Below are 25,011 nucleotides of genomic sequence, written 5' to 3'. Positions count from 1 at the left end.
TTTTTTTGTGGAACCGGGGATTGAACTCAGGCCCTTGCACTTGCCAGGGAAGCGCTTACTCCACTGAGCCATCTCCCCGGCCCGAGAAGAAATTTATTACATACTGGGAAATGATTTTTGAAATGTTTTTCCTGTACTTGGAATTGAACCCTGGGCCACAAACTGAACTGTATTATCAACATCCTTTTGTTTTTTGAGACAAGGCCTGGCTGTGTTGTTTAGGCTGGTATTGAGCTCATTATTGTATATAGTTCAAGCTGCCTTGAACTTGTGGCAATCCTCCAGTGTCAACTTCCAAGTGCTAGGATTACAAGTGTGCACCACTGTGCTGATCCAGTTTTTGTTCTTTTGGGACTTTTAAACTTTTTCTATTCAAGACAGATACATAGCAAATAGTGTGTTGTTACAGTGCCTATTTTTCCCACTTTCCTAATTTTCACTTTGATGAAAATCTTGATCAGGTAAGATTTCATTATGTCTCAGCATACATTGAAGTATATATGCTTGTTTATCAGTTTTCTACCTTAATTGCTGTGAATGTTTTCATAACCTTATGTTTAGATTGATATGTAACTTTTTGTTTTCTTCTCTATAGCTACATCCAGATCTCATTATGCATCAGAAAAATGAAAAAACAGAGGAAAAGTCTATGGAGGAAAGGAATTCACTTTGCTTTTTCTGAAAAATGGAATACGGGGTTTGTAGGCTTTAAGAAATTCTATTTTCACCAACACTTGTGCATTCTGAAAGCTAAGTTAGGAAGGCCAGTCACTTGGAACAGACAGCTAGGGTATTTCCAGTATAGAAAGAAGTCTCTTGAAATCCAGAAAACATGGCTGCAAGATGAAGCCTTGTGTGCCAAGACCACGCCCAGTGTGGCTGCTCCAAATGCTAGCACTCTGCCCTCTAAAGTGGAAAGAGAGAAAACTAAGCACTTCGTTTCTTCCTCAAGGGGCCTCCTGAGACTCCATGCAGAGAAGTTGCCGACCTCAGTGAGGAACTCAGACCAAGAATCCTGTGGAAAGAAGAATCTCTTGAAGGCAGTTGCTGGCTTGCCAGCACGTGGGGTTGTGGGTCAGGCCAACGGTCGCAGGCCCAGACCTAGGACAGCACCACATGACTTTCCCATGACGTTCAGTGGAGAGAGCCAGAGTCCAGGAGAGAGCAGCAAGATTGTGGTCACTTTGAGCAACCATAAAAGAAAACGCTTTTGTTATGGCTGCTACCAAGGGCTGGAGCGCCACAGGAATGCAGGACTCTTGATTCCTAGAAAGGTCCAACTTAACCAGCATCGAAGGATCAAAGTGTCTCCTCTTATGATGTATGAGAAATTATCCATGATAAGATTTCAGTATAGAATTCTCAGATCGCAGCACTTCAGAACAAAAAGCAAAGTCTGTAAGCTAAGAAAAGCCCAGCGAAGCTGGGTACAGAAGGTCACTGGAGACCATCAAGAGACCCTTAGGGATAACGTGGAGGGTGGCAGTTGCAGCCCCTTCCCTCCTGCAGAAGCTAGTAGAGACTCTTCTTGCCAGCATCAGCTGCACATTCCAGATATGGACAGCAATGTGCTGGCAAAGGGAAAGAACTCTCCTGTGTCCGAGGGCTGCGCTAAAGGGAGGCTTTACATGGGCAAGGAGCCTGGTATAGATGACACATTCCCTGCCCGGCAGAATGGTGGTGCCACTGATGCCTGGGACCAGATGCCTTGCTCCCCTCAGTGGGCGAGTGCAGAGCTGACTGGTGAGCACCCCTTATCAGAACATGATCTAAATAACATGTTCCCCTCAGGAACAGAGAGAGACGCTATGGCTCTGAGTCGGGAGAATGGGACGGGTACTGTGGGTGACAGCAAGGTAGAGCTGCTGGCGCCTGGAGCCGAGGAATCCGGGAGTGGTGTGGGTGGGCCTGTGTCCCACCAGACTGCGGAGCAGGAGAGCTGCCAGATGGAGGAGGAAGGCATGCTCAAGCAGAACATTCTCAGCTCCAAGCTGCTGGACCACCCATATTGTAAGAGTCCACTCGAAGCACCTCTGGTGTGCAGTGAACTCAAGCTAGAGAGTCCCTTGCAAAGCGGCAAGAACAGTCAGAAGGCATCACCTGTAGATGATGAGCAGCTGTCCAACTGCCTTTCTGGTAGGCACTGTCCTTTGGCCCCCATTGACTGACCTGTACCTGCTGTCCCTTCTCCTTCTATAAGAATTTCCACTTTTGGTGTTCTTGATGATTTTTCTATCACTGTGTTATATAAATGTTATAAATGATTAATGTTCCATTAATCATTTGGATGGACACTTGAATTGATTTCTAGTTGTTTCTTCTATAAACTGTGTACAAAGGATTTTTTTTTTTTCTAGTACTGGGGATTGAACCCAAGTTATTCACACTGAACTACATCCTACCCCTTTTTGAGACAGTCTCACTAAGTCATTAAGTTACCCAGGGTGAGGTCAAACTTGCAGTCCTGCTTCAGCCTCCCAGGGTGCTGGGATTACAGGTGCTCATCACCACCCCCAGCTGTCTTCTATTTTGTAACATGGTCAAAAGGCCTGCTCTGGGCTGGAGAGATGGCTCAGTGGTCTAAAGCACCTACTTGAAACAAGCTTGGCAAAGCACAGGGACCTCGGTTCGATCCCCCAGTACCACATGCCAGCCAGCCCCGCCCCCTGGTGGGCTGAGCTGGCCACACACACACACACACACACACACGCACAATAAATAAATGTAATAAATAAATAAATATTTAAAAAAAAAAACAAAAACCAGAGACCTGTAATTCCAGTACTCGAATGCTGAGGCAGGAGAATCGCAAGTTGGAGATCAGCCTAGGATACATAGTGAGATCCTGTCTCAAAATAAGTCTTTTTTTTGTCACATTCTATACCAAGAAGTGAACTAGAATAAACATTTTGGGAAGACAGTGTGGCAGTATTAGACCTTGAACCATTTTCTTTTTTTTTTTCTTTTTTTTTTTTTTAACTGTATTTAGGACAGGGTCTCACTATGTAGATCAGACTTGTAGTGATTCTCCTGTTTTCAGCCTCCCAAGTGCTGAGATAACAAGTGCATGCCACCACATCCAGTCTTTTTTTTTAAACTTTATTTATTTATTTATTTATGTGTGTGTGTGTGTGTGTGTGTGGCCAGCTCAGCCCACCAGGGGGCGGGGCGGGCTGGCTGGCATGTGGTGCTGGGGAATTGAACCGCGGTGCCTGTGCTTTGCTAAGCTTGTTCTAAGTAGGTGCTTTAGACCACTGAGCCATCTCACCAGCCCCAACACATCCAGTCTTAATCGCCGTCTCAGTGCACCCTGGCATGATGGGGATCGAACTCCGGCCGCTGCGCTCTGCCTAAGCAGGCGCTTTAGTCTGCTGAGCTGTCAGAAAATGGTCCCCTTGAACCATTTTCCTGCTTGAAATTTATCCTAGTTGCAAAAGTATAAAGATTTTTGTATAAGTGTGTTACTTGTATTGTTATAGTAACCTGAAGATACAAACTTTCTATTAAATCCTAAATTATAACACATTCAGGACATTGGGTACTATGCAGATGTTTCAGAATTAAGGCTGAAAGTTGTTGGTAGAGTGAGTAGCATGTGTGAAGCCCCAATTCTACCCCCAGCACTGCAAAATAAATAAGTGATGTTTATTTTTTATACTGAAAGATGTTGGTAAAGGGGCCAGGGAAATGGCTCAGTAGAATAAGTGCTTCCCTGGCAAGCACAAGGGCCTGAGTTCAATCCCTAGTTCCGCAAAAAAAAAAAAGATGTTGGTATGAAATGTAAATAGCAAGTTGCAAAGTGGTATGAATACTTTGTGTGTATTTGGTACAGGAGTTGAAACCCAGGGCCTTCACAGTTAACTACACCCCCAGTCCTTTCTATTTAATTTAATGCATGTATGTATATATGTATTTATTTATTTATTTTGCGGTTCCTGGGATTGAACTCAGGACCTTGCATTGCCAGGCAGGTGTTTAAGCTTCTGAGCTATCTCCCCAGCCCCAATCCTTTTTATTTTTTGAGATAGAGCCTCAATTACTGAATTGCCAGGTTTGGGTCAAACTTATGATCTTTCTGCCTCAGACTCCCAGAGTACTGTAATTACAAGCATGTGCCAGTGTGACTGGTACCATGATAAAATTTTGTTAAAAAATACACGTGCAGATACATAAGATGAGTGTGTGCATATATACATGTGCATTTGTGTCAGAATTGGCTTCTTTTGAGGAGTTAAGAGTTCTCCATAGTTTAAACAATCCTTTTCCCAACAATTAAGTATGTGTAAGGAGTCTCCCACAAAGGACGCAAAGAAGAGTGTTAGCAAATTTGTAGAACAGTTTGTGTTGTTTATTATTGTCTAAGAATAGGGATGAATTTCCTTAATAAGAAGTTAACATGCTTGTAATCCCAGCACTTAGGAGACTGGAACAGGAGGATCACTGTGAGTTTGAGGTCAGTCTAGGTTACATAGTGAGACCCTACCTCAAAAAAAAAAAGTTAACAGACCATCATACTTTGTGTGTGTGTGTGTGTGTGTGTGTGTGTGTGTGTGTGGCCAGCTCAGCCCACCAGGGGGCAGGGCTGGCTGGCAGGTGGTGCTGGGGGATTGAACCGTGGTCCCTGTGCTTTGCTAAGCTTGTTCTAAGTAGGTGCGTTAGACCACTGAGCCATATCACCAGCCCCGAGACCATCATACTTAAACCTGACAGAATTGATGTTTGCCCACAAATACTTATTAGATGTAATACTTTTAAATATGAACATGCATGTAGTACAACTATAGTGTGATCTGTGGAAGTAGGAATTCTTAATATGCATTTAGTGATCTGTAGTGTAATTCATTGTTTTAGCTGAAGTAGAGAAATCATGGCATCTTAGGAAGTTTAGTGCTTGAAAATCCTGTTAGTAAAGTTCAACTTCCAAGTTTACATGTCCTAAAAAGCGAGGAATAGAGAAAATTTCTTTCACTTACTATAAAATATTTGTTAGAAACTAGGACAAAGTATGGTGCATGAAATCTGTCTACTTTTCCTACCAAATTTATAGCAATCATGAAAAATACATTAAAAGCACACATACAGGCTGGGTTTGGCAGCACAATCCCAGCACTCTGGGATGCTGAGGCAGGAGGATCACTGTGTGTGTTTGAGACCAGCTTGGACTACAAAGTGAGCTCAAGGCCAGCCTGAACTGCATAGTGACACCCTGTCTCAAAAAGACAAAAAAAAAAAAAAGATGCACATTTGCATCTTCATTCTCAAAAACCCTGAGGAGAAGGTTGGCGAGATAGCTCAGTGGACTAAGTACATGCTTAGGCAAGCACAGTTACTGGGGTTCGATACCTGATGAATCCAAAACTCAGAAGCTCCTATAAGTCAGGAAATAAAAGGAAGGTCCAGAGGGCAGGAGGAGGACTGGTGCCAGGAAGTGGTAGAACTCTACAGGTGCCTGTTTGCTAGAGTGAGAGGAATTATGAAACAAGAAGACCCATAGTGAAAGATGGGGAAGCACTTACATCTGGGCAAAGAGGGACTCATCAGGTTGAAATGCTAGGAATACTCCATTTGTCCCCCTTCCTGCTACACTTAGAAGGTTATTGAGGCCAGAGCAGTACTACTGCCCATCCTGACCCTTAACGTTCTAGAGTTATCCAATAGAGAGGAGCCCACAATCTGAAAGAAGCCAACACACTGAAAGGGACAAATGACCAATAAGGGAACTAAACCCAGGGAACCAGGACTAGTATAGCAATCAGCATAGGAACCTGTGTAGGAGTTGGCACCGTTGCTGTTCCCTTTGTAGACTTGTACAGAGGTAGCCAGACTTGCACTGTAAGGTGTGCTGGATGTTGGCCTTCTGTAGAATGACTGTGTGTTAGTGCCTTTCAGCTGATCTACATATTTATTAAGTTGTACTGATGGAAAGCTTACTTCAGTTTCATAATTTTATTCAGCATTTAATCATAAACTGATAAATATGTGTATAAAGAAAAGTTACTCCCTGAAAAACCCTGTTGAATGCTTTGTAAGTTGCTTATGAATTGCTGCAAAAAATAGTCACTGTTATGCTTGTGCAAAACAATTATAAAAGATTTGAGGATAGTATATGAATGTCCAGACTTCTGTTCTGAGTTACTTTGCAAGTGTTGTTAAGTTCTTCATTCACGTTAAAGAAGAGCTAAGGTTCTGTCTCAAAGCATACCAGAAGTGTTGGAAGGGAAGCTAAAGGAAGTGTCTTAGTTACTCTTCTCTCGTTGCTGGGACAAATACCCAACACTCAAATGAAGGAAGGAAAGGTTTATTTAGTTCATAGTTACTGGAGGTTTCAGTCAACTCTCAGCTGGCACTAAGGCAGGGTGGCACATGGCAGAGGGCAACCTTTCATGGTGGCAGCAAAGAGCAAGAGCACCAGGGAAAGGTAGCTGCAGCTCAAGCAGCTAGCTTCTCTTCCCACTTTACATTGTAATACAAATTACCTGCCCCAGGGTAGGTGCAGCATCCACACCCACAGTAATCAATCACAAACTCCAGAAGCCACCCCAAGACTGCCTGAGGCTTTGGATGGACAACTATATACAAACCATAACATTCCGCCCCTGGATCCCCCCAAAGACTCATGCACATCCCTTTATGCAAAAGACATTCTAGTCCATCTGTATAAGTTGCCGAAGTCCCAAAAGTTGCAGCATTGCTGAAAAGGCCAAGTCCCAAGTTTCCTCCAAAATCCAAGGCAAACTCAGCTGTGAGCCCCTATGCAAATGAAAATTTAAACACTTGCAACATTCAAAGGCACAAGATAAACATTACCATTCCAAAAGGTACGGCAGGATACCAAGCACTGGGACCAACACAAGTCCAAAATCCAGCAGGGCAAACATTAAGTCCTGCAGTTCCATGTGGGACGTCCCAAGCAATATGTGATGAGTTGTGCGCTCCAAAGGCCTTGGCTCTGCCCCTAAGGCATTTGAAGTGGCAGCTCCCATGGCATCCCTGTTAGGCCGGCTTTGCTCCTTCCATGCAGTTTCCCTTAGATAATCCTTGTTCCTGGCTTTTCCAAACTTCTGGGCTTTCCACTGAATAGGCTTCTCTCTCACAGCTTCACACACTGCCCTCGCAGTGCCTCCCAGGCCTTCCTAAATGGAGGTGGAAGCCTTCTTAACTTCAGAACTCCTGCATTCTGCAAGCGCCTAAAACCAATGCCACATGGATGATGCCAAGGTCTGCTTCCAGCTGGATCAGTAGCCAGGCTTTCCTCTCTCTTGTCTATAGGGGTCGAGTGCCTGGGTGGCCGAGCACTCCGACCCTGATTTGGAGGAATAATTTCTGCATGCTGGCACCATTCTGGAACCTGATGCTCTGCGTTTTTCCCCTCAAGGCAAAGTCCCTGACCTTTGCAGTTCTGAGGCTGCAAAGGGTGGAGACCTTCCACCTCCCGTGATGTCCTCAGGCTATCCTTTCCAATCTCTTTTTCCTTCTGACAATGAGATCCTCTTGGCTCCATCTTTGCAGTCCACAGCTTTATTGGAACTTCCTTTCTGGCCAAACTCACAGCACTTTGAACCATCCTGCTGGGCTCCTTGCTTTTTATTCTCAACATAAATGTGGCTAAAAGCCCCCAACAACAACCAGGCCACTGCCCCAATATTTGGCTGCTTTGAAATATCTTTTGCCAGATTGATCAGTCCACCATGCCTACACTCATTCTCAGGCAAAGTCTCTGGACACAAGCAAAATGCGGACAACTTTTCTGCCAAGTCAAAACACAAGTAATCTGGAGTCCATCAACCAGTGCAGTCCTTCCCAGCAGAAACCTCCCCAGCCTGGTCTTTACAGGCTGGCTTTCCGTCAGCCTTCTGATCTTCTGAGCTCTGACCAGAATCTCCCAAACAGAACAGCCGAAGCTGTTTCAGCACTTCACTTGTAGGCGACATCTCTGAACCTTTCCTATCTCTTCCCATAAGACATTCCTAAAAGCTTGTAATCCACATGGTCAGGTTTAGCCACAGCAACGACCCCACTCCTGGTACCAAATTCTGTCTTAGTTACTCTTCTCTCGTTGCTGGGACAAATACCCAACACTCAAATGAAGGAAGGAAAGGTTTATTTAGTTCACAGTTAGTGGAGGTTTCAGTCCACACTCAGCTGGCTCCATGGCAGAGGGCAACCTTTCATGGTGGCAGCAAAGAGCAAGAGCACCAGGGAAAGGTAGCAGCAGCTCAAGCAGCTAGCTTCTCTTCCCACTTTACATTGTAATGCAGATTACCTGCCCCAGGGCAGGTGCAGCATCTACACCCACAGTAATTGATCACAAACTCCAGAAGCTAACCCAAGACTGCATGAGGCTTTGGAGGGACAACTACACACAAACCATAACAGGAAATGAATATTTCTCAGAACTAGAGAGAAAAGCGTGTCTTCAGACAACAAAGGCTTGGTGTGGAGTGGAGCTTAGCTTAGCTTAGTTTAGTTTAGCCTAGCAATGGAGCAGTTGCTTTCTGTGCACTAGGCCTGCCCTACTTTTCAGTCCCCATAGCAAAGGGTAAAAACAGCACAACAACAGATAGGGTGAATAAATGAGGATTAAAACACCATATGCATAGCCAAACTCACTAAATTTTGTTCAGTAGAGTCCTAGCATACTAAGGATTAAGAGAAATGACTGAAAGAGTTAGCTTCCTATTTTAGAAGGAAAAGGAATAAATTCCTGTACCACAGTGCTTTCCAGGTGGATTAAAAAATTTGAGTAAAGACAAATACAGAGAAACTTTCTGTGGGTGGGTGGTGGTGCTGGGGATGAAACTCAGGGTCTTTTACATGCAGGCGAATGTTCCACCCCTGAGCTATGCCCCTATCCCCACAGAACCTTTTTGTTGGTGCTTCATGCATGCTAAGCATTTGTTCTGCCACTGAGTACACACAAACACTTGTATGTGTTCATACAGCATCATTCCTAATAGTCAAAAAGGGGAAACAACCTAAAAGCCCAAGTGGCAAATGCATAAATTTGTTTTGTCTATATAATAGAATATTCTGTCATGAAAAAGGGTGACATATGCTTTAGTGTGGCTGAATCTTGAAAACATGCAAAGTGAAAGAAGCTAGACAACAAAAGATCACATAACTTATGATTTCATTTTTTAAAAAATTTCATTTCACATGCCAAAAAATGTAAATACAGTTGATTATTTTGAGGAGCTGGGGAGAGGAGAATGGTAAGTAATTACTGCTAATGAGTTCAGGCCTGTTGGGGGAGGTGCAGATGTTGTGGAATTAGGTTGTAGTATGGTTTGCATGACTGAATCATACTCTGTAAGAGGTTGGAATTGGTGGTATGTTAGTCATATTTTAGTAAAACTGAAAAGAAACAGGATGACATTTAAAAAATAACTTAGGAAAAAACCCTCAGTGCCAGGCATAGTAGTACACACCCATAATCTTAACACTTTAGAAGGTTTAGGTGGGAAGATCACAAGTTCAAGCGCGAAGGCGCTGGGGTTTGGTCCCTTGTGCTGCCAGTATTCTTTTTTTTTTTTTTTTTTTTGCAGAACCGGGGATTGAACTCAGGCCCCTGTGCTTGCCAGGCAAGCACTTATTCCACTGAGCCATCTCCCCAGCCCCGCTGCCAGTATTCTTATGGGGCACGGAGTGGAGCTTAGTGGCAGAGTGCTAGCTTGGCATGCTTGAGCCCTGACATTCTTCTCTGTACCTCAAACAAACCAACCTAGGGCTAGCAGTGTAGCTCAGTGTATAGCACTTGCCAAGTGGGCATCCCTAGCACCACAAAAGACAAAAAACGTTAGACAAAAATTGTGTTCTTTTGAGACTTTAGCCCTGATTATGGGAGCTGTGTTCATAGAAATAAATTGTCCAGGAATGCCCACCCCAACAGTCTTGTTAAGTTTTCCAGGCTGGACTCAAATTTGTGAATGTCTCCATCTTGGTCTCTTAAGTAGCTGGGATCACAGATGTTTACCACCATGCTCATCTCTTTTTAAAAAAAATTTTTAAATCTTGTATTTATTTATTTGGTACAGGGTCTTGCTATGCAGCTCAGATTCTTAGTGATCCCCCTGTCTCAGCCTCCCCAGTGCTGGGATTACAGGTGTGCGCCACCCTACCTGGTTCCGGGGCCGGCACAGTGCACCTAGGGTTCTGGGGCCAGCATGGCATGTGGTACTAGGAATCGAACCCAGGTCCCCTCTTTTTAAAATTACCAGCCTTCTATACCATTTTCCATAATGGTTGTACTAATTTACATTTGTCTTTTTGATAAAAGCTCTGTTCTAACACATGTGAGGCATTTCACTTTAGGTCTTAACTTGCATTTTCCTTATCAGTGATGTTGAGCATCTTTTCATAGGCCTGTCCCACTGTTCCTGGTGGCTGAGGCAGAAGGATTGCTTGATTCTGCGTTTGAGACCAGCTGGGCAACAGAGTGAGAGAGACCCTGTCAAAAAAACAGAAGACTCCATAAGCATTAAAATCTTGGGGCTGGAGGTATAACATGATAGAGTGTGCTTAGTGTGTTCAAAGCTTTGAGTTCAATACCTAGGACCAAAAATAAAAATGAATAAATAGAAACAAAGAATTTTAAATCATGGGTTTTTAAAAATTTTTATTTTAGGGAAGGATCTATAGGGTGTTCAGGATCTCACTACTAGATCAGACTTGTAGTGATCCGCCTGTTTACAGCCTCCCGAGAGCTGGAATTACAGCTACCACGCTCTGTTTCAATTGCTGTCTCAGCACACCCCGGGGGCAGGGCCTGGCATGGTAGGCCTGGGGCCTGCAGGCACTTTATTTTTTTTATTTTTTATTTTTTTCAAAGTTTTATTGATAAACAGCAATGAGACAGTTTCAAATCCAATCGGAAGTACAGTTTCAACAAATAACACACTGCATATATTCTTCTTAGTGGTTAATTGCTGTACAAGAAGTGGACTTGTGATCCTATTTACAAACACCATTAGAACAAATCATTCTATTCATTAAGAGAATGCAACTATATATCTATCCTAACCACTTGGAATACACAGATACAAAATGGACATTCATCGGTATACCCCATTTTTTCTAAGTTCTGTTATTGAATATTATAGGTGTGTAAATTCAGCAAAATATTCTAAAAGAGTCCAGTAGCCCATAATAGCATTGGGTCTTCTGTTTAACTGGCAATGTCAGAAATTATTGACCTGAGTCCCCCACAGCTCAACATAACAGCATGGCTTTATTTCCTATATTTCGTCTTCATACTTTTCTACTGGATGGTTAAGACCAAGGTAAAGCAGGACCTATGCAACAAGAGTTGTAGCTTTTTGGTCTGAGAAGGTCAGCGAAATGTCCTCAGGATTTATCTTGAGATCCCGTACCTCAGATTGTAGAACCTTTGTCAGTGCAGCCATGTGGATGAGTCACGGCCATTGCTTGGCCAATGTGCTCTCTGTGAAAGCCTGAGAGAGTGTCTTCTCCCTATGTGACTCTCCTTAGGTACACTCTACGTCATCGATCACTTTCCTCTTTGGCCTCATAATCTTCTTGATCAGAAAATTTGGGACACTACCGAGGTACATGACATTACAGTACAAGTTCTCATATGTCCTGAGTCTTAATTGACCTTAGAAGGTTAGGGCCAAAATGTTGGCATTCCTTGTAGCCCTCCTTTATCTCTAATTTTGGTCTGCAAACTTAGGTTGTTAACCATCCAGAAAACACTTATTGTTATTACCATACGATTTAGGCTATTAAGCTTAACCTCACTATCTCACTGCATTTCAAACATCTTAGGCATCATAAGGAGCAGGTATTTTTCATCAAGTAGTGATATGTTGAACTTTAAGTCCCTGAATAATATGATAAAAACATTTTAAAAATTACATTATATTTTAAAAATAGGATAAAGAATTATATACTTCTCATGTTTGCACATAAGTCCAAAAATCTCATCATATACAACCTTGAAGCAGGACAGTCCCACAATATTCCTTTTCCTGTCTCTTGCTTTCATTCACCACCCCCTTCTTCTTGAACATCCACCTACCCGAGAGACATCATAGCAGTAACTGGCATGTCATGACAGGCTGCCCATATTCAGATTACCAGAATGACAGGCACTCCAAACATGAAACTACTGTTACAAATTACCATCTGCAGTGCAGTAGCTTAGTTCACAGGTATCAGTATATATAGTTAGTCAGGGTGAGAACCTTTCCAATTAACTGCTAGATTAAAAAATCTTCTGAAGATTCTCAGGATCATTGCTGCAGGCACTTTAATCCTCTGAGCTATTTGGTCCTTAATTTTAAATCTTGTACAGGTATAGCATATCATAAATGCTTATCTGCAAGTTTAAATGTGGTTTCTCTGACAAATGTGTCCTAGGGAAACCACAACTTAGATTAAATGGCCATTTGCTGGGAGGGAATGTCCCTTATGCTATGGGAATATGGCAGTTTTTGGTTTTAGCCAGCTCTCTAATAATGCATCAGTAGTTTAAAAATTCAGTATAAGATAGTGCCTCAGCATTTCTTGTTAGAATGGCGAGGACTTAATCCATTCTATTTTTTGTTTTCTTTTTCCATTTCACAAGACTGAGAATCAAACCCAGGGTCTCACAAGGGATTTACCACTAAGCTACATCACCTGCTTTTTTAAATTTTGAGACAGGGTCTCACTGAGATGCCCAGGCTGGCCTTAAACTTGTGATCTTCCTACCCCTAAGCCTCCTGAGTAGCTGGGGATAAACTTTAAACAATTTATTTAAGAATATACTGTGTTGGGGCCAGGGAGATGGCTCAGTAGAATAAGCACTTGCCTGGCAAGCACAAGAGCCTGAGTTCAATCCTTGGTTTAGGGGGAAAAAAAATACTGTGTTGAGCTGGGGATATAATTTAGAGGCATAGCATCTGCCTGGCAAGCGCAAGGTCCTGAGTTCAATCCCCAGTACAAAAAAAATATAGGGCCGGGGAGATGGCTCAGTAAGATAAGCGCTTGACTGGCAAATGCAAGGATCTGAGTTCAATCCCCACTTCCGGGGGAAAAAAAATCACCCCAAAATATATATGTAATGTGTTATAATAAAGGGAAAGGAAGGTGTTAACCATTGCATATATAGTAAGTATTGGGAGAGCGACTTTGCTGAAAAGTTTGTTTTTCCATCTTAATTTTTTTTTCTTTATCTTAAAGGATTCCTAGATGAGGTTATGAAAAAGTATGGCAGTTTGGTCCCACTCAGTGAAAAAGATGTTCTTGCAAGATTAAAAGATGTCTTTAATGAAGACTTTTCTAATAGGTATGTCAGTGGTGTTAAAGTTAAACATGTGAAAATTTAGAAAAAAAAAGATACTTAGTACATCTAGTAGAACTCATGTGTTTTTCTTTCAAAATCTGTTTCAGAAAACCATTTATAAATAGGGAAATAACAAACTATCGGGCTAGACATCAAAAATGCAACTTCCGCATCTTCTACAATAAGCACATGCTAGATATGGATGATCTGGCCACTCTGGATGGTCAGAACTGGCTGAATGACCAGGTCAGTGTATTGCAGGTTCTGTGTATCAGTGGTGCAGAACATTGGTCAGTGTCATAGAAATTTGACCATATTATATTTATCTTTAGAAATTTAAAGTTCTTCTGTACTGAAGTGACTCATTAATACTAGGATCCAGAAAGCTTGATTACTGTTACTAGTATCAATGTTATTTGTTCTGCTTCAGAAATTCTGAATTATATAGGGTTAGTAAGCTGATTTTACTTTTTGTAGGTCATTAATATGTACGGCGAGCTGATAATGGATGCAGTCCCAGATAAAGTAAGTGAAAACTTCCTCTTTAGGAGGGGCCTGTGTATTACAAAGTGTAGAGTTTGGTTGTTTATTTATTTATGTACGTATGTATGTATGTATGTATGTATGTATATGTGGTACTGGGGATTGAATTCAGGACCTTGCACTTGCCAGGCAAATGCTTATTCTACTGAGCTATCTTCCCCTGCCCACCTTGTTTTATTTTTTAAATAAAATTACTTAATGGTTCTGAGGTTTTTAAAATAAGGATTAGATGATGTCTTGATCATATACTAAGGTTGGACTTAAGTTTTATCAAATCACTTCTGCATAAGAAATTCACAGTGCCAGCTTTTTCTTTCTAATTTGTGTCTAGTTGGATGTGTTTATTGCTATTTTAAAGGGGCTCTTCTTGGGGAAAGATGCACAAAAAGAACAATTTCAAGTCTTAATTTTTGTTAAAAATGTAAAACAGGGCCTATGTAGTGACCATGTCTGTGATCCCTGCACTCTGGGAGGTTCAGGCAGAGCTCTAGGCCCATCTGGCCATCTGGGGACTAATAGATCCATGTCAGAATTTTTAAAAAGGGATTAGATCTAGCTCCGGGCAAAGATCTTGGGTTCAGTTCCCAATCTTCCCCTCCAAAATTAAAACAGAATAACTTTATTGTGTGTGTATATATGTATATGTACAAATTCTCTTAAGAGCTTAGTTACATACTAAAACTACATTTAAGTGTAATATTTTTTTCCAGGTATTCCAATGGGCAGAATAATGTCTGACTTTATAGAACTCAAGGAGACTGAGGCAAGATCACAAGTTCAAGCCAGGCTGGGCAATTTAACAACTTAATAAGGCCCTGTCTCAAAATAAAAATAGAAAAAGGGCTGGAAATGCAGCTTAGTGTAAAGGCCTTTGGTTTGAAATGTGTTATTATGTTTTGTTTGATACCAGGAATCAAACTCAGGACCCTGTGCTTGCCAGGCAAGTGCTGTGCCACTGAGCTATATCCCCAGACTAGCTTATTTATAAATACAGAAAACATTTGATAATTTTACATTTAAAATTACAAATCTCTTATGTGTTTTATTTTTGCGGGGTACTGGGAATCAGACTCAAGCCTTTGAGCTTGCCAGGTAGGCACTTGTGCTGTTGAGCTGTATCCCTGGCTCTCAAGCATTTTAAGTGAGAATCTTGAGGTGAACTGAGATTTTTGATCAAATGTTCTTAATCATTTGATACACAAATTGTAACATAAATTACTGACTTCAAATATTTGACTTTCATTATCTCTATATTTTCTAAGTCAAATTTTAGTGTTCAATAAAGAGCTGCTTGCTTGCTTGCTGGTGGAGAAATCCTCACACATTTTGAAGTCATGGGAATGTTTTGTTTTACGAATATAGTAGAGAAACAGTTCATTCTTTTGCTTATTTGCAGTTCTGGGAATCCAGTCCCAGGCCTCATGCATGGTATGCATACACTCTACCACTGAGCTATACACCAGCCCCTAAAAGGAAACTGCAGCAGGGGGTCACAGTGTGGTCCCCAGACAGCAGTACCAGCATCACCTGGGAGCTTGTTAGAACTGTACCTTCTCAGACCTCAGCCCAGAGGCCCAATATTCTGGTTTTAGCAGGCCTTCCAGGTGATTCTGAAGGCATGGCCCAACTTAAGAATCACTGTTTTAGAGATGGCTACCCAAACCCTTCTTATCTATGTTTGATTGCTTGGTTCCCAAACGAATGTACCTCAGAATCATCTGGAAGATTTAGAAAACCAGACTTCTAGGCTCCACCCTCAGAAGTTTCTGTTTTAGCAGGCATGGCATGGGGCTTGCAAATTTGGATTTCTAACATGTTGCCAAGTGTTGCTGATTCTTCTGGTCTGGTTACCACACTCTGAGAATCTCAGTGCTCCAGAAACAGTTTGGTATCTCAAGTTAGTCAAAGTTAGAGTGAACACTTCGGGATCACACTGTGTGCACTGTTTCATGTGAGCTGATAACACTTGTAAGCCAGGAACCTGAAGTGGAGGATTCAGGCCCTGACACTTGCTATGGTCAGGGTAATTCTCTCAGTACCAAAAGGACTATGCTAAGGCCTTTTCATAGTTGTGATACAGGAATCTCCAAATCCCCCTCCTTCAGATGGGGTTAGTTTTATAATCCATATCTCTTGAGTTCAAGGTAATCGTTCCCTCATTTTTTCATAGCCTCTTTCAACTTTATCACCTGATTTGGAGAGATTTGTCAGGTTGCTTCTCTACTTGATTGCAATCAGGTAAATGTGCTTACTGCCCCACTCCAGTTCTGACTGTAGACCACAGCTATGAGGTCATTCTAATGAAAACTGGGGACAGAATCTTCTATAGACCATGTAATGTATTGTCTGTATTTTGATCATTATTTTTAAGAAGAAACTTTTTCTCTATTTTATGTTCACACATTTAAACATTTTCCCTTTTTTTGACATTAAATCTGGGTATACCCTAATTTAATCTGGTTACTTGTGTTTGCTGTCTGTTCTAGGTACACTTCTTCAACAGCTTTTTTCATAGACAGCTGGTAACCAAAGGATATAATGGAGTTAAGAGATGGACTAAAAAGGTATCATTTCTTTTTTCTTTTTCTTTTTTTTTTTTTTTTTTTTGTGGAACTGGGGATTGAACTCAGGTACTTGTGCTTGCCAGGCAAAGTATCATTTCATTTATTCTAAATTTGAAATGGGGGCTGGCAGATAGCTCAGTGGACTAAAGCGCTTGCTTAGGCAGGCGCAGGGACTAGGGTTCAATCTGCAGCATGCCATGTCTGCCTTGCCCCTGGGGTGCGCTGAGATGGCTATTGAAACTGGGTGTGGTTGTACGCACTCCCGGTGCTTGGTAGGCTGAAAACAGGAGGATCACTACAAGTCCAAGCTGTGTAGTGAGACCCTGTAGATCCTGTACTAAATATGTTAAAAAATAAATAAAAAATAATAAAGCTTGTTTAAAAAATGAATAAATAAATTTGAAATGGGCAGTAGGCCACTTTGAGTGATGGGATGAGAACTTTAATGCAGCATGTTAATTAGAAACAAATTTTATTTTATTTTATTTTTTTTTTTTGCGGAACTGGGGATTGAACTCAGGTCCTTGAGCTTGCCAGAGAAGCGCTTATTCCACTGAGCCATCTCCCCAGTCCCAGAAACAAATTTTAATGTGAATTTTTAAAAATCTCATTGTCTGAATAGCAAGGCACTAGTGAAGCTTTTACATCTCCCAATGGATTGGCATCTGAAGAATTGAAAGAGCATGGCTGTTAGCTTATTATGAGACTTGGACAGGACACGCAGCTTGATCCTTAGATTGCTCAGTTGTATAAGGAAATAAGTGGGGATAGTCTTACATTGCTTTCATTGACTCTGCCAGAAGCATTAATTTAAAAGCTCATTTATGTTCTGTTTCTCATACTTTGACAAAATTTACCAAGAAGTTTAAATTCTGTTCAGTTCTTCAGATAGTTTAATTTTTCAGTGATTGGTAATGAGGATAGAAACCTAGTCCTTTATTATTTTTATTTTTTTAAGAGCAGAATATATTTACTGAGAAAAATAAAGCTCCTGTTTGAAAGAAGGACAAAGGGGGACCAGAGCAGGTTGTCTCCCCAGTCCTTTATAAAGTGAGCTTTTGTGTGTGTGTGTGGTTTTGTTGTTTGTTTTTTAATGTATTTAGTACAGGGTCTACAGGATCTCACTACACAGATCCGACTCGTAGTGATTTTCCTGTTTTCAGCCTCCCAAGTGCTGGGATTACAGACGTGCGCCACCAAGCCCAGTCTCACTCACCATCTCAGTGCGCCCTGAGGGCGGAGCCATTACCGCATCCCAGGGATCAAACCCACTGCTGTGCTCTGCATGAGCAGGCACTTTAGACTGCTGAGCTATCTGGCTGGCCCATACTGATTATTTTGGCACAAAGTCTTGCTAAATTGCCCAGGCTAGGGTGGAAGGTGATTTTTTTTTTTTTAATTCTGGGTCTCCTTATGCAGTTCAGACTTTTAGTGATCTGTCTGTCTCGGCCTCCCCAGCACTAGGATTACAAGCGTATACCACTATACCTGGTTTCAGGGCTCGAACTTGGGTCCTTGTGCTTGCTACATAGGCACTTAGGCCGACAAGCTGTATCCACATCCCTAGGCTGGAGCTTTTGATGGAGGTGTTCATCACTACTCCTGGCTGACTTTTTGGTTTTTAGACTGGTTGGAGGACTGGGGTTGTGACATAGTTCTCTGGTTAAGCACTTGGCCTCGTATCCGCAAGACCTTGGGTTTGATCCCAACACTGGAAAAAATAAAAAATAAAAGATTTTAACTAGATGGACTGGAAACACTGAGTCTTATCTTACATCATTATGGACAGAATTAATTTTGTGTAAAGTACATATTGAGAAGGGTACAAATTTTGAGAGAAGATACAGTCAATTCAGGAATCAGACTTGAGTTCAGATCCTATGTCTCTTTTTTTGTTGTTATTGTTGTTTTTGGCGAAACCAAGGATTGAAGTCAGGCTCTTGCGCTTGCCAGACAAGTGCTTATTCTACTGAGTCATCTCCCCAACCCCACTGAGTTCAGATCCTAGTTTGGCCACTTAACCAGCTGTAGATCTTGGGAGATTTCCTAATTCCTCTAAACTTCACCTTTGATTTATAATATTCTTGCCAATTGTGAATTTCAGTTCTTTGATTTGGTAATTTATTGACTGATAATTCTGATGAAATTTCAAAAAGTTCTGTTTAAAAAAGTTCATCTAACTGCTAATTATAGTAACAAAAAAAAAGAGAATTGAATATGTTGATAAATCAATTTCATGGGATATTTTAATGGAAAACCTTGTGTTTTCAGTCACTATTTCTTGAAGTAAGTGTATTCCAAACTGATGTAATGCTGACAAAGTTGAGCATGAAAGGTACATTATCAAGGCTTTGGCCTCCCCCTCAGTCTCCTAAAATGAGTTATAGCAAAGGCTTACATAAAAGACACAAGTAATAATCTTTTTGGGATCCAGGAAGGTCAGAACTCTTAAAGGAGCTAAAGCTTCACTGCAGCACCCATATTTATTGTGTTTTCAGACAAAGGAATAGCTGAGGTAAAGCAGGAAACCCCATGGGACCTTGGAAAGTTGAGAATGGGTTGCACATGTAACTCACACCCTCATGTCATCACAACTTCTACTCAAGTGTGCACTTCTCAGAGGCCGGCCTTGGTTGTTCTTCCCTCAGTAGTACCTGTCCAGGGCTGGCGATCCGTTTCAGTGGCAGAGCACATGCCTGTCATACACAAGGCCTTGGGTTCAGTCCCCACAGCACCACAAACAATAAATACAATGGTACTATCCAGTGTCCTCTCCTTCTCTTCCTTTATTTTCTTTCTTAGTATAGTCTCCCTTCTGGAGTGAACTTTGTATGAGACTTATTTCAGGTAATAATATCAGAGCGGTATTGAGTTATTTTAAAGCTAATAAGGGTAACTGTTGGTAAGAACTCAAAATAGGCTATATGAGGAAAAAAACGAATAGACTACTGTGTATGATTTCTGTATTGCTGCTGTTTTCCTCAGTCTTGACAGGGGATGAGATAGAATGCATAAAACCCAAGGAATGACTAGTCTGAGATGCATGCAGTTGGCTGCCCACCTCCCCGAGCCCCAGGCTAGGTGTGCTAAAGTGCTTGGCTGCAGACCAGCAAAACCATCATCATAGCAGGATATTATCTGAATATCAGAGTGCAAGAAAGGAGACAGGTAAAAGTGGTTCTGAGACTGGTAATGATTTAAAATAATCTAGGGGCCGGGGAAATAGCTCAGTAGAGTAAGTGTTTGCCTGGCAAGCACAAGATCTTGGGTTCAATCCCTGGTACTGCCAAAAAGAAAAGAAAATAATCTAGGGCTGGGGAGATGGCTCAGTATGCAAGGGCCTGAGTTCAAGCCCCGGTTCTGCCCCCACCAAAAAAAAATAATAATCTTGTGATTGTTTTAACCCAAGGAATCTCTAAACAGTTTTCAAAAACTATCTGTAAAAGAAAGTTATTCACTTCTTTTTTCTTTTAATGTATTTTGTTCAGGGTCTCACTATGCAGCTTCAACGTGTAGTGATCCTCCTGTTTTTAACCTCCACACTGCTGTGATTACAGGCATGTGCCACCATGCCTGGACTGAGTCATTCACTTTTTTTTTTTTTTTGTCATTCACTCTTAAACATTAGGCAGTGCTTAGTTCTTTATCATCCAATCTACAACTGGATTTTTTTTTTTTTGGCGGAACTGGGGATTGAATTCAGGTCCTTGTGCTTGCCAGGTAAGCATTTATTCTACTGAGCTATTTCCCCAGCCCCTACAACTAGAATTTTGAGTGGAACTGAAAATCTATCTCGATTATAGAGGATAAGTTTGAATTGTAAAGGATGCATTGGTATGTGAAGAGTTGTAAAGTATTCGTTAATTTTGATGTCTGAGAGGCACAATGTCCACTTGCTTTGAGGGTCTTTTTTGCATTTTGAAATAATGGTAGTAGCTAAGTTGTATTTGTTGCTTATAATTTGCTAATAAGCACAGTTCTGTGCTTTTTTTGTGTGTATTTTGTTACTCTCAACAACTCCAGAAGATGGGCACCATTATTTTCTGCATTTTATAGTTAAGGAAATCAAGGCACAAAGTATGTGACTGATAGAGGAGCCACAGTTTGAACTTAAGCAGACTTGATTTAGTGCTTGGAAGCTTAACATCTGTACCTAGAAAGATGGAAGTGGTAGGCCTTTTGCTATTTTCTAATGCTGTATTTTCTTCCTAAAGGAGAGTGGGGTCTAGGTCAGAATGTGCCTAAGAAAATTAGGTAAGGCCAGGGAGATGGCTTAGTAGAATAAGCGCTTGCCTGGCAAATGCAAGGGCCTGAGTTCAGTCCCTGGTTCCGCCAAAAAAAAAAAAAAAAAAGAAAAGATAAAAAAAGGAAGAAAATTAGGTAAGCATAAAAATAAAGGACCGAGTCATACTGGACAGTTGATTAACACAGATTAGTAAGTTAAAAGAAAAGCCAGGCTCTCTGTATCTTTTTTTTTTTTTTTAGGGAAAGGTCTGTAGGGTATTCAGGGTCTCACTACTAGATCAGACTCCTAGTGATCTGCCTGTTTACAGCCTTCCAAGAGCTGGGATTACATGCACACGCCACCATGCCCAGTCTCAATTGCCGTCTCAGTGTGCCCTAGGGGTGGGGCTGGCACGGCAGGGATTGAACCTCTGGCCCCTGTGCCTGTTTGCAGGCACTTTAATCCGCTGAGCTATTTGGCCAGCCCTTTCCATTTTTCTTTTTGTTGTACATTAGAGCCTCATAGTTGCAAGTATGGGCTTTTGAGTACTATTTTGGGTGCAGATGCTGGCTCAGTGCTTCCCAGTTTTATGAGCTTGGGCAGATCAGAGTTCAGTTGGTGGCCCTTTGATGCCGTTTGCTGCTTGTTCCTTGATGAGAACTGTATTTCTTTCTCTTTCCTTCATAGGTGGATTTGTTTAAAAAGAGCCTTCTATTGATTCCTATTCACCTGGAAGTCCACTGGTCTCTCATTACAGTGACACTCTCTAATCGAATTATTTCATTTTATGATTCACAAGGCATTCATTTTAAGTTTTGTGTAGAGGTAAGTTAATATCCTGCCTCTTCCCTCGTTTATCTTGTGATTGGCCAAATCCATCTTAGCTCTAGTGTGGACCAGCAGTCAGAGGTATAAAGAAAGAGTTTCTGTTCTGAGAGATTTCTTAACTAGGGGCAGAGAAAAAGGACTACAGAGAACTTTCCAGATGGGGAGAGGAAGTAGCTGCTATGATTCATATCCTTTCAGAAATACATAGATGGGGGCCAGCCAGATATATTGCTCAGCGGATTAAAGTGCCTGCTTAGGCAGATGCAGGGGCAGGGAGTTCGATCCCCAGTGGTGCACACCTGTAATCTCAGCACTTGGGAGGCTGAAAAACAGGAGGGTCACTAAAAGTCTGATCTATGTAGTGAGACCCTGTACTAAATACATAAAAGAAGAAAAAGTACATAGATGCTGTGTAGAATTCTCTCCTCCACCCCATAAAGAATTTTTGTCAGCACTTTTTGTGTGTTTCCTTTAAAATTGCTTCTTGGATATGGATACACTATTTTCCTAGGTTTCTCTTAGTGCTAACATAGGCTTCTATCTTCAAAATAAGTAGAACAAGTCACAACATAGAAAAATCAACTGGCACAATATTAAGAGTTCGGCTAAGATTCATATTAGTTCAACAGGGTAGTAAAACACAAAAGCCACAAAATCTTTTCTGCAGTCAAGAACCAGCCAGAAAATATAATGAAAAACATGAGATTGTATTTATGAAGGCAACAAAATGGAAGCTACTCAGGCATATATCACCTAGCAAGAACTGTGGAAATCCTTTATGGTAAAAACTCTAAGAATATTTAAAAGAACTCTCAATAGATATCAGATAAACAAATTAAAAATTGGAAAGAGATCAGTTCTGTTCAAGCCAGTTTATACCAGTGTTCAGCCTAATCAATTTCTCAACAGTATTTTAAATGGAACTTAAATAGTTCCTAGATTTCATATTGCAGAATTTATATGCATGGACAGCGAAAACAGGGGTGAGCTAGAATTGAGAAAATATAGTTAATCTACTAGTTACCAAACCATGTTACAGTTTTTTTTTAATGCTTGCCCCTGTTTATTTGTTTTTGTACCAAGAATTGAACTCAGGACCTTGTACGTGCTAGGTAGGTGCTGTGCCACTGAGCTATATCCCTGGCCCTACAAAATCTTTTAATAATTAAAACTGTCTATATTGGCCTTGGAATAGACAAATTGGTGAAATAGCATGAAGAATCCAGAAATAACTTTTCTCATGTATAAATGAGAATTTAGTTGGGGAAAGATAGACTATTTAGGCCCAGGTGTGGCACATGGCTATAATCCTAGCACTCTAGGAGACTGAGGCTGAAGGGTTGCCATGAGTTTGAGGCCAGCCTGAACTAATAGCAAGACCTTGTCTCAAAAACCAAAAAACTCAGCTAGTTATGACAGTGAGAAAATTAGGCTATTTGGAAAAGTCATATAGATAGATAGATAGATAGATAGATAGATAGATAGATAGATAGATACTATTCATAAAACATTTCAGATATAAGATCTAAATACAAAATTATAGGGGCTGGGGAAATAGCTCAGTAGAATAAGCACTTGCCATGGGCCCAAGTACAATCCCCACTTCTGCCAAAAAAAAAAAAAAAAAAAAAGTATAAAAGTGTTTTGAATAAAATACATAAGCTATATTCCTGAATTAGGAAGATTTTGTTACCTTCCCACCAAAGACACAAGGAACAACTTAATAAATTAGACCATTTTATAATTTAAAATTTCTTTGTGTTAGAGCTGTAAGCTTGAACCTACCCTGGGCAACTTGATTCAACGAGACCTTATCTCAAAATAAAAATGGAAGATTAAGATATCACCTTTGATAAACAGAAATATGGACAGAGAGAGGCTGAGGGCACAGGAACAGCTTGAAACTCCAGGCTTCATCGTGGTAGAGACTCCCACATGGACCTGACTATGCAGTGTTCAGAATGGGTTGAAATAACTTTCTGAAACCAAATGTCACTTTTCCTACCTCCTTCAAAGATAAGGATCCTGTCTCTGCCTGTGCAGTTTTCCACTTTGTTTAGCCACTGCTGAGTTCTTCCATGGCTTCCTTTCCTAGGTGAATACTGGCAGTGATTCAGACTGTCTGCTGTGCCAGTATGTAAATTGACAAACTCCTGGGCAAGGTGGATAACATAAACTGTGCTAAGTAAAACAAGCAGCGGTGTCCACAGTCTGAGTTCATACCTTGAAAGCAGAAAGGCTGAGTCTTCCATAACCATATGAAATGAAAGCTTAGGAATAAAGTTCCACCTTTAATGGAACTAACAAACCTAGCTCTGCAATGTATCCTCTGCCCCAGACTTGTGGCCACAGCTGCCTCTGATTCTATCTGCTGTGGATGGGTTCCATTTTTCACCGACTGATGGAACAGAGCCTCTGTGTTATTTCTTTTTAACCAGAATATAAGAAAGTATTTGCTGACTGAAGCTAGAGAAAAAAACAGACCTGAATTTCTTCAGGGTTGGCAGACTGCTGTTACGAAGGTAAGTCTGTGGCATATGTGGGACTCAGGATATCCAGGGACGGCCATGACTCAAGGGGTGAGGCTGAGGGCTGGTAACAGTGACCCACTGTTACCAGAGGAAGTGGAGGAGACTCTCCAGATATGGCACAGAATAATCCTGTTTAAGGTCCAGCGAGATAGCTCAGCAGACTTAACACCTGCTTAGGCAAGCTCATGGACCAGCATTTGATCTCTGGCACCACAGGCCTAGCCAGCCCTGCCCCTGGGCTCACTGAGCCAGCCACTGAGACTGGACATGGTGGCACACCACTGTAATCCCAGCATTGAGAAGGCTGAAAACAGGAGGATCACTATGAGTCCAAGCTGCACAGTGAGACCCTATACCAAATATATTACAAAATATTAATAATATGATAATCCTGTTTAGTGTTCTATCCCCAGGCACTTAGTTTCCTGTGCTTGCTGGACATTAACCTTGGAGCCTTTTCATCCCTGGGGCAGCTGCTAAGGATATGGTTTCTGGAGTTGGTTAGGGGCTTGGCTTCCCCCTGTTTCCCTGTGACTCTTGTTTCCGTATGATCCAGGTAGACTCAGAGAAATGCTACAATGACTATTTGATTCAGTTTAACCTTTAGAACCTGGGAAGGAGGTGGACATTTAGGGGTGAGCACCATCTTTATTTTGTAGATTAGAAAACCGCAGCTGAGCTGTGATTTTTCCCCAAGTACATAAGAAGTATTGATAGAGGCAAGTCCTTATACCCAATATAGGCTAAGTCCTGGAACCACTCAAACCCAAATGGACAAAATTGCACACTAATTTATTAGTTAACTCAAATACTTTTAAAATTAATCTAGGGCCAGCCAGATAGCTCAGTGGACTAAAGCACCTACTTGGGTAGCATGCATCGGCCTGGGTTCGATCCCCATTGTGCTGTGCTGGCCCCGCTCCCAGGGCATGCTGAGATGGCAATTGAGACTGGGCGTGGTGGCACGCCTGTAATCCCAGCACTTGGGAGGCTGAAAACAGGAGGATCACTACAAGTCTGATCTAAGTAGTGAGA

At 41.5% G+C, this 25,011-nt stretch overlaps 2 protein-coding genes across 9 annotated transcripts in view; one reads left to right on the top strand and one right to left on the bottom strand.

The window, feature by feature from the left end:
* Senp5 (SUMO1/sentrin specific peptidase 5) overlaps nt 1-25,011 on the top strand; it is a 46,605-nt gene that overhangs the window by 17,859 nt on the left and 3,735 nt on the right. For 4 of the 8 annotated variants that reach the window (XM_023704744.1, XM_023704743.1, XM_004644542.3 and 1 more), the window contains 7 exons: nt 596-2,136; nt 13,183-13,288; nt 13,393-13,531; nt 13,763-13,810; nt 16,315-16,392; nt 21,305-21,442; nt 23,884-23,967. In XM_023704744.1, coding sequence (XP_023560512.1) covers nt 627-2,136; nt 13,183-13,288; nt 13,393-13,531; nt 13,763-13,810; nt 16,315-16,392; nt 21,305-21,442; nt 23,884-23,967 — 2,103 coding nt within the window. In that variant the 5' untranslated portion in view covers nt 596-626. Of the gene's footprint in view, nt 1-595; nt 2,137-13,182; nt 13,289-13,392; nt 13,532-13,762; nt 13,811-15,998; nt 16,067-16,314; nt 16,393-21,304; nt 21,443-23,883; nt 23,968-24,635; nt 24,761-25,011 lie in introns of those variants that run through there. The other 4 variants (XM_023704746.1, XM_023704745.1, XM_023704748.1 and 1 more) reach the window with 4 other exon arrangements.
* The window catches only part of Ncbp2 (nuclear cap binding protein subunit 2), a 27,280-nt gene continuing 12,535 nt past the window's right edge, over nt 10,267-25,011 (bottom strand). Inside the window, exon 5 of the mRNA XM_012517656.2 lies at nt 10,267-10,447. The gene's annotated coding sequence lies outside the window, so the exon portion shown is untranslated. The remainder of the gene's footprint in view (nt 10,448-25,011) is intronic.

This window comes from Octodon degus, unplaced genomic scaffold (assembly GCF_000260255.1).
Source record: "Octodon degus isolate 3935 unplaced genomic scaffold, OctDeg1.0 scaffold00203, whole genome shotgun sequence".
In the NCBI taxonomy this organism is placed as follows: domain Eukaryota; kingdom Metazoa; phylum Chordata; class Mammalia; order Rodentia; family Octodontidae; genus Octodon; species Octodon degus.
This window is presented reverse-complemented; position numbering and strand designations above follow the sequence as displayed.